At 44.6% G+C, this 12,493-nt stretch overlaps 1 protein-coding gene across 2 annotated transcripts in view; it reads right to left on the reverse strand.

Annotated features, from left to right (window-relative positions):
* ARL15 (ADP ribosylation factor like GTPase 15) overlaps window positions 1-10,494 on the reverse strand; it is a 223,944-nt gene extending 213,450 nt beyond the window's left edge. For both annotated transcript variants that reach the window (XM_054987173.1, XM_054987172.1), the window contains exon 1: window positions 10,044-10,494. In XM_054987173.1, coding sequence (XP_054843148.1) covers window positions 10,044-10,055 — 12 coding nt within the window. In that variant the 5' untranslated portion in view covers window positions 10,056-10,494. The remainder of the gene's footprint in view (window positions 1-10,043) is intronic.
* Window positions 10,495-12,493: the final 1,999 nt, after the last annotated feature.

The raw sequence follows: 12,493 nt of genomic DNA on the forward strand, positions 1-12,493 counted from the left end.
TTTGACAAATACTGAAAAGCACGGGCATGAGGAGAGAGCCTTGAAAGGAGGGGATTGCACATTTCAATACTCACGCCATAAAACCACCTCTTGATGTAATTCTTATCCTCCTGAAGACACCAGAGGACAATCCCCAAGAGCCCCACACCCTTTTCCAAGCAACTCAACAATACTATTAATGACCACAAACATATCAAGATAATCAGTAACAAGGCACTGCCTCTGTCCATTTGTTAATGGAGATCATCATCCAAAGCTGTCACAATCCCAAAACCAGGTCAGAACCCCTGTGAAAGGGAGAAGGGAAGATGTGAAAACTTAACGAAAAAAGTTTTTATCAGGAGTCTGTCCTTACGGCATCACAAGAACAGTAAATGTTAAGAATACATAAGCATTCCAAGCCGACCAATCATTGCCCTTGTTCACTTGTCACATCAAGAGACTTTTAAAAAATGTATCACACTACACAGACACTCGAGGGACCATCAGAATACATTCAGACCTTGGGACACTTTTGAACCTCGAAATTGTTGTGTGTTTATAATGCAAATCTAAGACCAGCGCTGACTGGAATGTAAATGTTCTCTCATATTCTCAAGGTATTTGTCCTATATGTGAGAAGGCACACTTTCTAGAAGTGTGAGAGAATAAGTCTTCTAGTCACTGATATGTGACGCTCCCATTCTTGAGATACCCATTTCTCTAGGAAACCTCTGAAGGCCACCATTCAAGCTGGTAAAGTTGCTTCTATGATACAAGCACAAAAGCTGATTTTCAAGAAGTTCAAAGTGAATGCATGAGGCAACAAGACGACAAACACATAACAGGCCTGCAGTGTCAGAGGGGCTTTTGGACAATGTTGCTTTTCTAATCATAGATCTGAAGAGAAAGGATGTTTCCATTATGCAATGGTCTACTTCAGTGTAGAAGCCCCTCCCAAATGTAAAAGCAAACATCTTCATAGATTACACAGACTTGCCCTTCCAGGTCACGTAATACAAAGCAGTATTACATGCAACAAAATGCATACAACCACACTCTCTCTAGGAACGTACATCAGTTCTGCTAGTGATTCAAGGGAACAACATATATCAGTTATCTGAGCTTTCTTACTTATGAAACTGCAGTACCTTGTAAGAGGAGCCTAGATGTCCAGTCTAGCCTAGGATTCAAAGAGTTTTGCAAGCCCCATACTGGCCTTAGATCTTATGCTCATTAGTTGTGTTAATGTTAACTTGTTTTCCTTCCCAGTACTTCTCAGTGAGAAGCTTCAGTGCTGACTATTTAACATTTGGCATTTAGCCACATTTTATCAAAACAACTATTCTTGTCTTCCAAATTTGCTCCCAATGAACACTTTATCCCCTAAGAAAACAAAGCTGTGGCTGTTTCATATGCATAAGCACTGACCAAATAGAAAGAATGTAATGTTTAAAGAAATATTCTTAATTATTTATGTTTTGGATGGGAAAGAAGTCTTTTCAAAAGAACACAGCATGGTTCGGACATCCAGCAGAATGAAGCATAACTTTAAGTAGCCCAGATACAGCTTTCACACCTTTGACTGTTGTAAGATAGAAAGAAGTTTAGCTGGAGAAGCTTTCTCCAACAAACAAATGAAGTTGTGGATAAAAATTCATCTACTGAACTTTTGACTTCTCTGATTATGTTGATCTCAGTCGCACTTACTTCCAAGTAAGCCATTTAAGAAGAAGAAGGTCAATCCACCATTAAGGCTGTTGACAACAAGAGTGTCTAAAGTTTCAGACTATGAAAGTCTTGCAACCACTATCTCAGGCATGTGGGAGCTAAGACTCAATGTGTTCAGTGATAGCATGTACAGAAATGCAGTCTGACAGATCTATGACAGCCAAGAAGTATGTTTTAAAAAGTGTTTGTGCTCACTCTGGAATGGGATCTGCTTAGCTGAGCAGGTATCCACAGATGAGTGAGGACTAAGGGTGTGCCAGGAGGAAATATGAGCCAAGCTGCCGTTCCAGAATTACTGGGCCCAGAAACAAAGGTGGTGCTGGAGCACAGCCATTTTAAATTTCATATTCTGTCTCTTCTGAGTCTACCAGGCAAGTGAGAAAGAAGAGCCAGTTTGGTATAGTGGTTAAGAGTGGCAGGACTCTAATCTGGATAACCGGGTCTGATTCCTCACTCCTCCACTTGAAGCCAGCTGGGTGACCTTGGGTCAGTCACAGGTCTTCCAGAGCTCTCTTAGCCTCACCCACCTCACAGGGCTATTGTTGTGGGGATAATAACAACATACTTTGTAAACAGCTCTGAATGGTTGTTAAGTTGTCCTGAAAGGCGGTATATAAATCTATTCTTGTTATTAAGATACAGAGGCAACACATTTTCTACTGAGGCCTCAACTAGAGAGAGGGGTATTTGTCTCACTTAGTTTCCTTCTCTTCCTCAACTGGCTCAAAACCCTCGAGCACCAGAGATTCCCCTTGGTCTTCTCTTCCTTGCTCCTTCATGGGCAGTTTTCCAGCAGCAGTTGTCATCTGCCTCTCCTTCCTCATCTCATGAGTTCAAGAGCCCTGAAGACAACATACAGTAGGCGCCTCTGCCATTATAGTGTCCCAACAACTCCCCCAGATACACTCCCAGCCACCACACCATCATTCACAGCAACAGCTGATTAAACAGACCATTTTGGAAGCACCATTCTAGAGTACGCAATTTCACAAAGGCTGCTAGCAAGTCGTTTGGTCCCTCCTGTCACCATGCCTCATCCACTACGACCCTAGAACATGTACATTCATCTGCTGCTGCACGTTTCAGAGCAAGATTAACAGTAGTGAGCACCAGAATGCTTCTCCACTATTACTGAACACACCATCATTCTCAATGATGAATCCCTCATAAGATGCCATGGGACCCGAGCTCTTTTGTAACACAATCTGAGAACCAGTGCTCTAGCTTAATTCTTCTAGAGTTCAAAATGACTAAGTATTAGTTTCACAGAGAAACTTGCATACTGCTTAATAAACAATCATTGAGCCGGCATAGTAATCCTTCCTATAAGAATTCACTGATAGGAACAGTTCTACCTGTGATTCTGCAGTCATCAGTAGGGGTGTGCGCTTCGGGAATCCGATTCGGGTAAAATACCCAAATTGGACCCAATCCAGAAAGCTTTGGGATTTCCGAATCAGAGCCAGCCTGCACCTCTCCGCTAGCACTCCGTTCGTCCACTGATGTTGGGGTCGAGGAACTCATTGGCCCCGACACTGGTGGGTGAACAAGGCAGTGGGGAGGCTGCAGGCTTAAGCCTGCACCTCCTTGCCAGGCGCTCTGTTTGCCCGCTGATGTCGGGGCCGAGGAGCTCCTTGGCCTCGACACCAGCGGGCGAACGAGGCAGCAGGGATGCAGGCATAAGCCTGCACCTCTCCGCCGGGCGCTCCGCAGCCGAGCAAAGGTAACTGGGGGGGCTGGGTGTTGTGGGGTTTTTTAAGGGCCCTGCTGCTTGCAAGTGGCAGGACAGGGCCCTTTAAACTACCAGCTGGCAGGATGCAGGGGGGATTCCACCCCGCTGCCTGCCAGCTGATAGGGAGGGGGGCTAAGTGGGGGGGCTCGGGGATGCTGGAAAACCCAGCCCCCTGAATCACTTTGGAATGCTCCGAATCTTTACGGAGCATTCCAAAGCTATTCAAATACCCAAATCCAAAAGTTTTTCTTGCTTCAGGTAAACCCGAAGCAGGAAATCCTAGTATTTCCAGCATGCACACCACTAGTCACCAGTGCAGCTGTCAATGGTACAAGGTCCAACAAGAGTTTTGGAAACCCAAGTCATCTGACTTGCTTTCAGTATGCTGTTACATAAGTGCATGGATTGTGTCCCCCCTCCTCTTGACTGACCTCAGCTTTCTTGAGCATGAGGAGGACACTGGAAAGGAGCTTCAAGAGAGTCATCCAATAGTTGTGCATGTAGGCTCTTGCAAGAAGAAGGGAAGGCTCTTCCAGTGATGCACACAGCCCAGATCACTCTGGGCAGCCTAAGCCAGGGTGTGTGGATGATTGCATGCATGCCTGCGTGGAAGCAGGTAGCAGTAGTGAGCCTAAAGGTGCAGAAGGAGGAGGGTGGATGGGAGACTGCTGCACAAAATGACTAGCATCAAGACAGCTGGTTGTATTTAATGATACAAATCCTCAGCTGCATCTGGAGTTCTTAAAAGGCCTAACAAGTAGCCAATTCCATGCTCCATTTGAACCAGGGACTCCATGTATGCTATATTTGAGCTTCTTTCTACAGTGCTCCCTGCCATGATAATATACGGTTGGTGTCAACATTGAGACTGCTGGGGGATGTTTAGTGCCCTGTGGTTTTGGTTCCCAGTTGAGGCAAAAGGTGAGCATTCACAGCATTCAGATTAGCAAGATTCCAAATTGACATGTCCTGTCTGTCACATATCATATGGGTACCCAGTGAGCTACTGAGGAGTGGGCAGGGAAACCTTCTCTGACTGCATAGTTTGTATTCTCTGGTTGCTGCTGTGGGGTCTGCCTCTTCCCTAGCCTAGCAAAGAGGTGGGTTGTCCCAAACTTCCCTACCCCAAACTGAATCCTGGTGCAACAGAGGTCTTGGGCATTGTCAGAGTCGCCTCTGCCAAGTGAGCTATACAGTAGAGGCACATGGGTGACATGATCTGAGAGGCCACATTTCTCTCCCTGGATGCATACCTGGCAAAAGGGAAGACAAGTGCAAGGGGAGTCTAACCAGAACCCAGAGAGCTCCCTAGCAGGTCTTCATTCCAGATCTTTTTCCATTCATGCCATAGCCCTTCTTGCAATGCAAGGTGCTATGTCCATTTGTTCTTTTCCCTGCCAGGCTGATGTCATGAAACTGCTTCCATTTCTTCCCATCACATTGGCTTTGCTAGCATGCTGCACCATGTTTGGTAGGTTGCTGTGAGGTTTGTTATGTTCTCTGTATCTCTTTTGAGATTTACTTCCTACCTGCCCCCAGAAGGATTATTGAGCACTGCATGGGCACCTGTACTGTTGCTAGGTATTTTTATTTTACTAACTGCTGAAATTCTGCTGCCTCAGAAGGGCTCAGGTGGGTGGACTGCACTTTCTCTTTCTCTTGAATTTCACAGCTTTGTTCTCCTATGAGCTGGAAGTAGAACAACAGTGCCAATTTGAATTGAAAAAGGTTCTCTTACTACTCAGGGAGGCAGAGGGTAATACTGGTTGTAGGGGGAGTGCGGGGTGGGGAAACAGACTCCAGGAAGAAATGAAAAGGGAAATCAGAGGGCAACTTGAGAGGAAAATAAACTTGTATAGAAAAAAAATATTCAGTATATGTGGGGCAGAGCAACAGGAGTTAGATTTAATTGTTATGTAACAAAGAACTGCTCTGTGGGACCAAGTTATAAGAAATCTTAACGTTCTGATACGTGCAAGTAGCCAGCTAGATGCCTCAGAAATGAAAAAGTAGGGTATGCTTATACTAAACATCTGAGTTCCTTGTAATATTGCCTCTTATTGCAGAGGTTCCATTTAACCATCATGGATAATAGCTTTCTGATAAGACTTTTCCTGTGTTATCCTTCCTAACTTTTTTAAAAGTCATCTCATTCACCCACAATCCACCTGGCATGGGATTTCTAACTAAATACTGGTTCTAACTTAGCTGGGACTCACCATGCATTCCAGTTTAGCATAATTAGTGAATGGTCTCTGTATTTTTTTTCAATTTGATTTTCCGTTTAGGTTGTCAAAAAAGCGGAAGAAAATATCCTGGCCTGGAAATGGGCACCTAAAGCTTTCCATGGTATGGAGGGAAATAAATAGCAACTCATTAAGACCCAGTTAAAAGGTCTTTTTTTCCCCTCAGAGCAGTTCACAGCCTATGTCCTGTATTTCATGACCCCTTGACTCTGCCATTTGTTTCCGTCATGGTCCTTCATAAAATGGTTGTGTGGACATGGAGTCATTTATGTGCATCTGAGTAGGGTCTAGTCCATAAAACTTGATGCTGAAATGAAGAAATGAACCTGCCTTATACTCAATCAGATCAACGGTTCATCCAAGTCAGGATTGCCTATTCAGACTGGCAGCAGCTCTCCGAGGTCCAAAGCAGAGGTCTTTCACATCACTTTCAGCACAATCCTATGCAAAGTTACTCCAGTCTAAGCCCACTGAAGTCTTGGACTGGAGTAACTCTGCACAGGACTGCAGTGTTCGTGTCTGATCCTTTTAACTGACGATCCCAGGGATTGAACCAGGGACCTGCTTCTCATGCAGAAGATGCTCTGCCACAGAGCTGCCAGTCTAAGATCACTGTCTAAGGAACAGCCAAGAGAACGTAGCAGCTAATCAATTGTTGTATGAAGTAGGCGTGCGTGCAGCTTTGTGAAGCTACTCAAATTTCTTTTTCTTTTTGTCTCTGGGGAGGAACAGAGCATGGAATCAGTGATGTGGGATTTGCTGGGGGGAAATTAAAAATGGAAAATTATCCAATAACGTGCAATCTGATGTAGCGCAGTTATTTAGATTTCTTTAGTAAACATTTAAAGAGTAATCTATTTCTATTTTCTGGCCCAATTGCAACAAGTACTTGAAAAGATTAGGGAAAAAATAAGTCACATGTCTTATAAATATTATATTCAAACCAATTCAAAGCTTTCTGTGCAAATAGTCTTTATTGGACTAATTCCCATAAAAACTTAAAGATATCATAGCATTGTACTTTGCTTGCACCATTTAAATTTAAGACAAAAATCAAAAGCATTGAAAACTGCTGTCGAGATAATTTTGGCACAGAGAGAGAACTGAGCATAACATGCCCTGGACGTGGTTGTCCTGTCATCTATTTCAACAGAAGCGGATTCTACCCCCCTGGAAGTGATCAAAGCACCCCATTTTCACTGTCACTCTCCACAGTATCACTTGCATTATTTCACAGTTCCACATTAGACGGAGGCAAATCTGTTTCATAAGTATTTGAAATATATTCCCTTTCACGGGAGGATGGTTTTACCAATGTGGGCAAGAACAACGTATCACGCTTCATGTTCCATCCTCACTCATTGTGCTTCTGAGTGGTTCTCCAGAATGAAGCATTTATGAGGAACAGAAGCTTGTTTTCACTTTAATCTGAACTGAAATATGCATAATGGCTATACAGAGCAAATCAAACTAATCAGGTGGATTCACAAATTCATTTTTTAAAAAAAAATTAGGATTAGTATATTTGTGCATTTATTGCCTCCCCTCCCCAATTTACAAATCAATAAAACGTGCATGGACTCTCTACACATATTTGCTAGCAATAATCATTGGAAAACATTAATTAAAACTTTGTAACTACCAAACTCACCTAATATAGTAACAAAAATGGCATCCATTCATTTTTATTGTCTAAAATGGAAAATTTTCCATGAAGAATAAAGCTTTCTGCAGATGGTAATGCAGCAAATACTGGGTTAAAGAGCTGTTAATTTTTGGAAGCAGAAAGTGTCTTGGGAGGTGGGCTCAGTTTTGGGACTCAGATTTCATCACCTGCACTTTGTACTCCTTTGAAGAAATTTTAACTCTCTGTCTGGGCAAGCATTCGGTTTACAATGATGGCCAGAAAAATGCTTCTTGAGAAGTTACAAGCATAGCACTGAAAGTAACAGCAGCCGCTTGTTTATCTGCAGCATCAGAGGAATGCTGCCCCTAATTAAGGAGGTTTCATTTAGCTTCCCTGGCTATTAGGAAAGGATTTCACGGGCTGAGTTGTGTTGGTGAAAGGAGGAAAAATTCTAAGGGCTCCAAGTAGAGGCTGAAAGTGGTTGGACGGGAATTTTAGCACCCCTCACTGGGGACACAAGCCTCTCCTGCCCTACGCCCATTAATTTCAGCAGGTAGAGACATGCCTAAATATCTAAATACAGGCTGTTAGTAGGTCACCTGCATATGTGCCAAAGTTACTGCTCAGAGACAATACCACATGAAGGGATAGTAAGGTTAGAGGATTTCCTCAAGTCTCAGATAATGCAAACTCTGGAGGAAAACAGAGTTAGAAGACTCATCCCAATATTAATCAGGGTTATCTCTAACAATGGGAGATAAAGACACATAACACGCTGCCCCACAGCTATTTATAGTTATGCAGGGATGTTGCCAGTATATTGTCAAAATACAAATAATATAAGTAATTGGCTTCAGAAGGCATGCACTACAGACAGGGAGCCAAGAAGTGCAAGGGGTCAAGCCAGACTAGGCTAAGAGCATTTTCTTAAGTTTCAAGTGTACACAAATAGCTTTCAAAGTCAATTAAACGCGTTATGTTCACAACCAAAGCCCTTCCACAGCAGTCATGCAGTTCAATTCTTCCCATACGAACCAGCCAGTTTCATCTAGATAAAAGTTTCCAGAAAAACTACCAAGAAAGCTGCAGGCTCCCAAGGAATTACAGCATGATTGTGCATTCAAGTTCATTGCTAGTGGCCCATTAACTAACTCTTAAAGAGAAAGGTACCAATTTAAATGGCAAGACATTTTCTCTCTCCCCACAGCAGTGGGACACAGTTGAGCCCAGGTAGATTTGAAACAAAATGGTTCATTCACACAGAACATAATCCGCATTCTTCCTCAAAGCCTTACATTACTTTTTTTTTAACACAAACAATTTTTTAAAATCTAAGCAATTGACAATAAAGGGAGAATCTAGTCAGGTCTAAAGCTGCTTCTATTATAAAAGATCTGCCACTTTGACAATAAAAGCACCCAGGACATCAAAACAAATCAGCGGACACCATGTTTCTAACTGCTGTGGAGAGCACAAACCCATTCTTATTAAGAGGCCAATTTACTCCTACAGGCAATCTCTTTAAAAATTTCAATGATCTGAGAAATAGCATGAAGCCACAGCTACCAGGATAAAAGAAGCTTCACAGATGCAGTTTGGACAGCATCCCACGAGACTGCATCTCTTCCTACGTCTCCAGTCATAGATCAGAAGTGACAAGTCTCAGGTCCTTCCATACAGCGCAGCCAGATAGTTAAATTTTTTTGGCTGATCAGGTTGTCATTTACCAACTCACAAGTCACTATTAAACAGCAAAGTAAGAATAGGAAGATACAGATGACAATCTAGTCCAGTAACAAGTCTGGCCAAGAGCCATCAAAAAGAACTGAGGAAACAGTTCCACCTGGAAAAAAAGAGACACTGAACCATGAGTCCTTACTGCTTATTAAGTACACTGTGTTTCAGTTTATTTATTTATTTATTTCTAATTCAATTTATATTCCGCCCTCCCCACACCAACAGGCTCAGGGCGGATTACAACCATATACAATTAAAACATATTAAATAATTGATACCAGTTAAAACCATAACTTTACATGCAAGGTGGGAAAAGAGTCAGACATACTGAAGTACAGAGCTCTTATTCTACATGTAGGAGCAATTCAGATTTATACTTGCCCAATATTTTCATGAGTCTGAAGCCTCCTCCACCCCTGAAGAAAACACAAGCGATACAATCTTTCTGCACAAATAAGGGCAACACTCATTAAACACAGCTAAATACCAAACTACTCAGGGGCTGAAGCACTTAAGGCTACAGGTTAAATTGCCTGTGCATTCAGGCATCCCCTCTATTTATACGTTCAGGGAAAAAGCCAACGACCGAGGTCAGAACTTTAGAGGTCTAATAACCAAATGAGCAGACCTACAGAGCGTTTTAGTGAAACCACTCCGGTTTATTGGTGTTTAATAGCTCTGAAAGTCTGGTCTAAAAAAAAACAAACCAAACACCGGAGCTTGAAAACTACCGTTGTGGGGAGGGGTCAGTCTCTTCCCAGTTAACCTACCATCCCAGGACTAGCAGCAGGGTCATCTGAGCCTGACAGTAGCACGATTTTCACTTACAGCTGTAGAGCTATTCCTCATAACACTCCACTTACTCAGAGAAAACGTTCACCAAGGCGCCGGGTGGAGAAAAATATAAATATATATATGCCTGTGTAAAAGACTGGAAACTCATCAGCAATATATTTGGAGGGGTGTCATTGAATTTACACTCGGTACCTACCAGATAATCCATGAACTGGGGCCGCAACAGGGATTAGGTACTAACAGATCTCAAGGGAAGCCTGCTTCTTAACAAGCAGCCTGCAGCAAGGCGAAGACAGCCGGGGGCTGGCTGAGCTAGCCGGCTGGGCGAGGCAAGTCCCGGACGCCCAGCGACTGGAGGCTCCTGCCGAGGGAAAAGAGCCCCGCAGCTCTGGAGCGTCGATCTCCAGCAGGAAGCTTCTCGGGGAAATGAGAGGGGAGGCGGGCGGGGGTCAGGGTCCTTGCTGCCGGCTGGGCAAGCGCTGGCTCTCCGAGGCTGCCCCTGCAGCGCTGCCCGCACCCACCCGGCACACGCCCCTCTCCGCGCCGTAGCAAAGCCAAGGGCCAGTCGCCCGCGCCGCTCTTGCAGCCAAAGCCCAGCGACGGCACCCGAGCAACCCGCAGCGCCAGATGTTTCAGGAACAGGGAGAGTTTCCCCCATGGCGTCACTGTCAGCTGACCGCACACGTGAGGAAGAGAGGCCGAAAGCTCTTAAAGAGACACGCGTCTGCCCCGCCGGAGGGAAGAAGCCGCGCGGCGGGAGGAGGGCAAGGCGGGGAGGACGCGAAGGGTGACCGAGGAGGGAAGGTGGAAAGGCCCCCAGCAAAACAGGGCAGAGAGCAGGGGGCGCGCGAGGTGGGTGCCTTTTGTGGACGTGGAAGACCTGCAGCGACCCCGGGGTGGGGGGGGAGGTAGTGCCACACATGTCCCTCATACCTAGAGGGCCGCCTCTCTTCTTAAGTCCCGCCACAGTGGCCTTCTGCAGGTGCCACCCTGCGAATGGGCAAAATAAACAGCTGCCCGTACATGTGCCTTCTCTGTGGTGGCCCCCGCCTTATGGAATGGCCTGCCTGAAGAGATCAGGAATGCTCCCACTCTCCTGGCCTTCTGCAACCTAGGCAAAAGTGATTTATTCGGGAAGGCTTTTTTACTCAGGTAATAGCACTGTGCTGTGAGGAAATGGAGGTGCTCTGGTAAAGGGATAGGTACTGCAGAGTATACTGTGTACTGTCTGTTCCCACTGTCTGTTCCCACTAGATAGTTCTACATTGTTTACTGTCGTGTTAATTTGCTTATTTCTGCTTGTTTTCAAATTTCTGCCGTCCTTGGGTTTTAAATGCTTGCTTAGAGTTCTTCTGAATGACGTTATACTGAGCTTCACATATAAAAATAAGATTAGCTGAATCTACCTACACTCAATGGGGGTCTCCCTAGGTTAGATCTAGCAATCTGTGGGCACAAGGATTCCAGATCTTTCCTGAAACCTCCTCCCTCCCCCGTCCTTTCTCACCTGAGAAAAATTTATTTATGGGATTGTGGAACCCATGTGAACTAGGTGCAACCTGGGTCAGGGAGCTGAATTGAGGAGTTAGTAGACAAATTCACCCATCCTCACTCATTGGTGGAGAGTGCCCTCAAGTTATAGCTGATTTATGGTGTCACACACCACACACACGGAAGTTTTCAAGGCAAGAGACTAACAGAGGTGGCCTGCCATTGCCTGCCTCTGCGACCCTCGTCTTCGTCAGAGGTCTCCCATCCAATTACTAACCAAGACCAACCCTGCTTAGCTTTTGAGAGCTGATGAGATCAGGCTCACTTGGGCTATCCAGGTATGGGCAGCCTCCCTCATTAGACTACTTCAATGTTATAAAGATTTAGCTGCAGCCTGTACCTTTCTAAAATGAAAATAGATTGAAGGGATTGTGGCAATTCTTGATTTTTTTTAAATGCCCCACCCCAGGCAATCCACTGTGGGGAGATGGCACCCCTGAAGGATGAGGTATGGGAAATGTTGCCAATATAGACAGGGCCTGCGAAAGTGTATAGCCTGCTATCCACATGGTGTCCAGAAGTGTTCTGACTGCAATGCAAAGTCATCATTTACCCTTCGGAATCACTGCTCAGTTTCTGAATGGTGCTGAGGTTCAAAACTGCCATGAAACAGCTCTTTCTGACTTAGAAGCCCTTTATTCCTAACCCCAGATGTGAAAAGCCTAATTGTGGGGCTAGTCAGTGGTATATTCAGCATTTGTACAACATCCAGGCTATGGTCTCAATGCACATGACACTGCCGCTTTGCTGAAGTTAAGCAAATGGGTGTCTGGTCAGTGCTTGGACAGGATACCTCCTAGGAATCCCTGTGTATATTAATAATGAAAATAAAGGTGGGATGGGAGCTTGCGGGGTGATCCTGGGCCAGTCACACTCCACCTAGCCTACTTCACAGTGTTGCAAGGATAAAATAGAGGTCAGGAAGATGATGTAAGCTACTATGAGTCCCCATTGGGGAGAAAGGCTGGGTATAGATGAAATTAAATCAATATAAAAACTTTGTGCTTTCAAGTGTTTCACATACATTATGTTGTACGTGATACACTAAGATATGGGAGTACCCTCCACCCCCCGCATTGCAGCTAGAGGCTACCA

Source organism: Eublepharis macularius, chromosome 8 (genome assembly GCF_028583425.1).
Source record: "Eublepharis macularius isolate TG4126 chromosome 8, MPM_Emac_v1.0, whole genome shotgun sequence".
Lineage (NCBI taxonomy): Eukaryota > Metazoa > Chordata > Lepidosauria > Squamata > Eublepharidae > Eublepharis > Eublepharis macularius.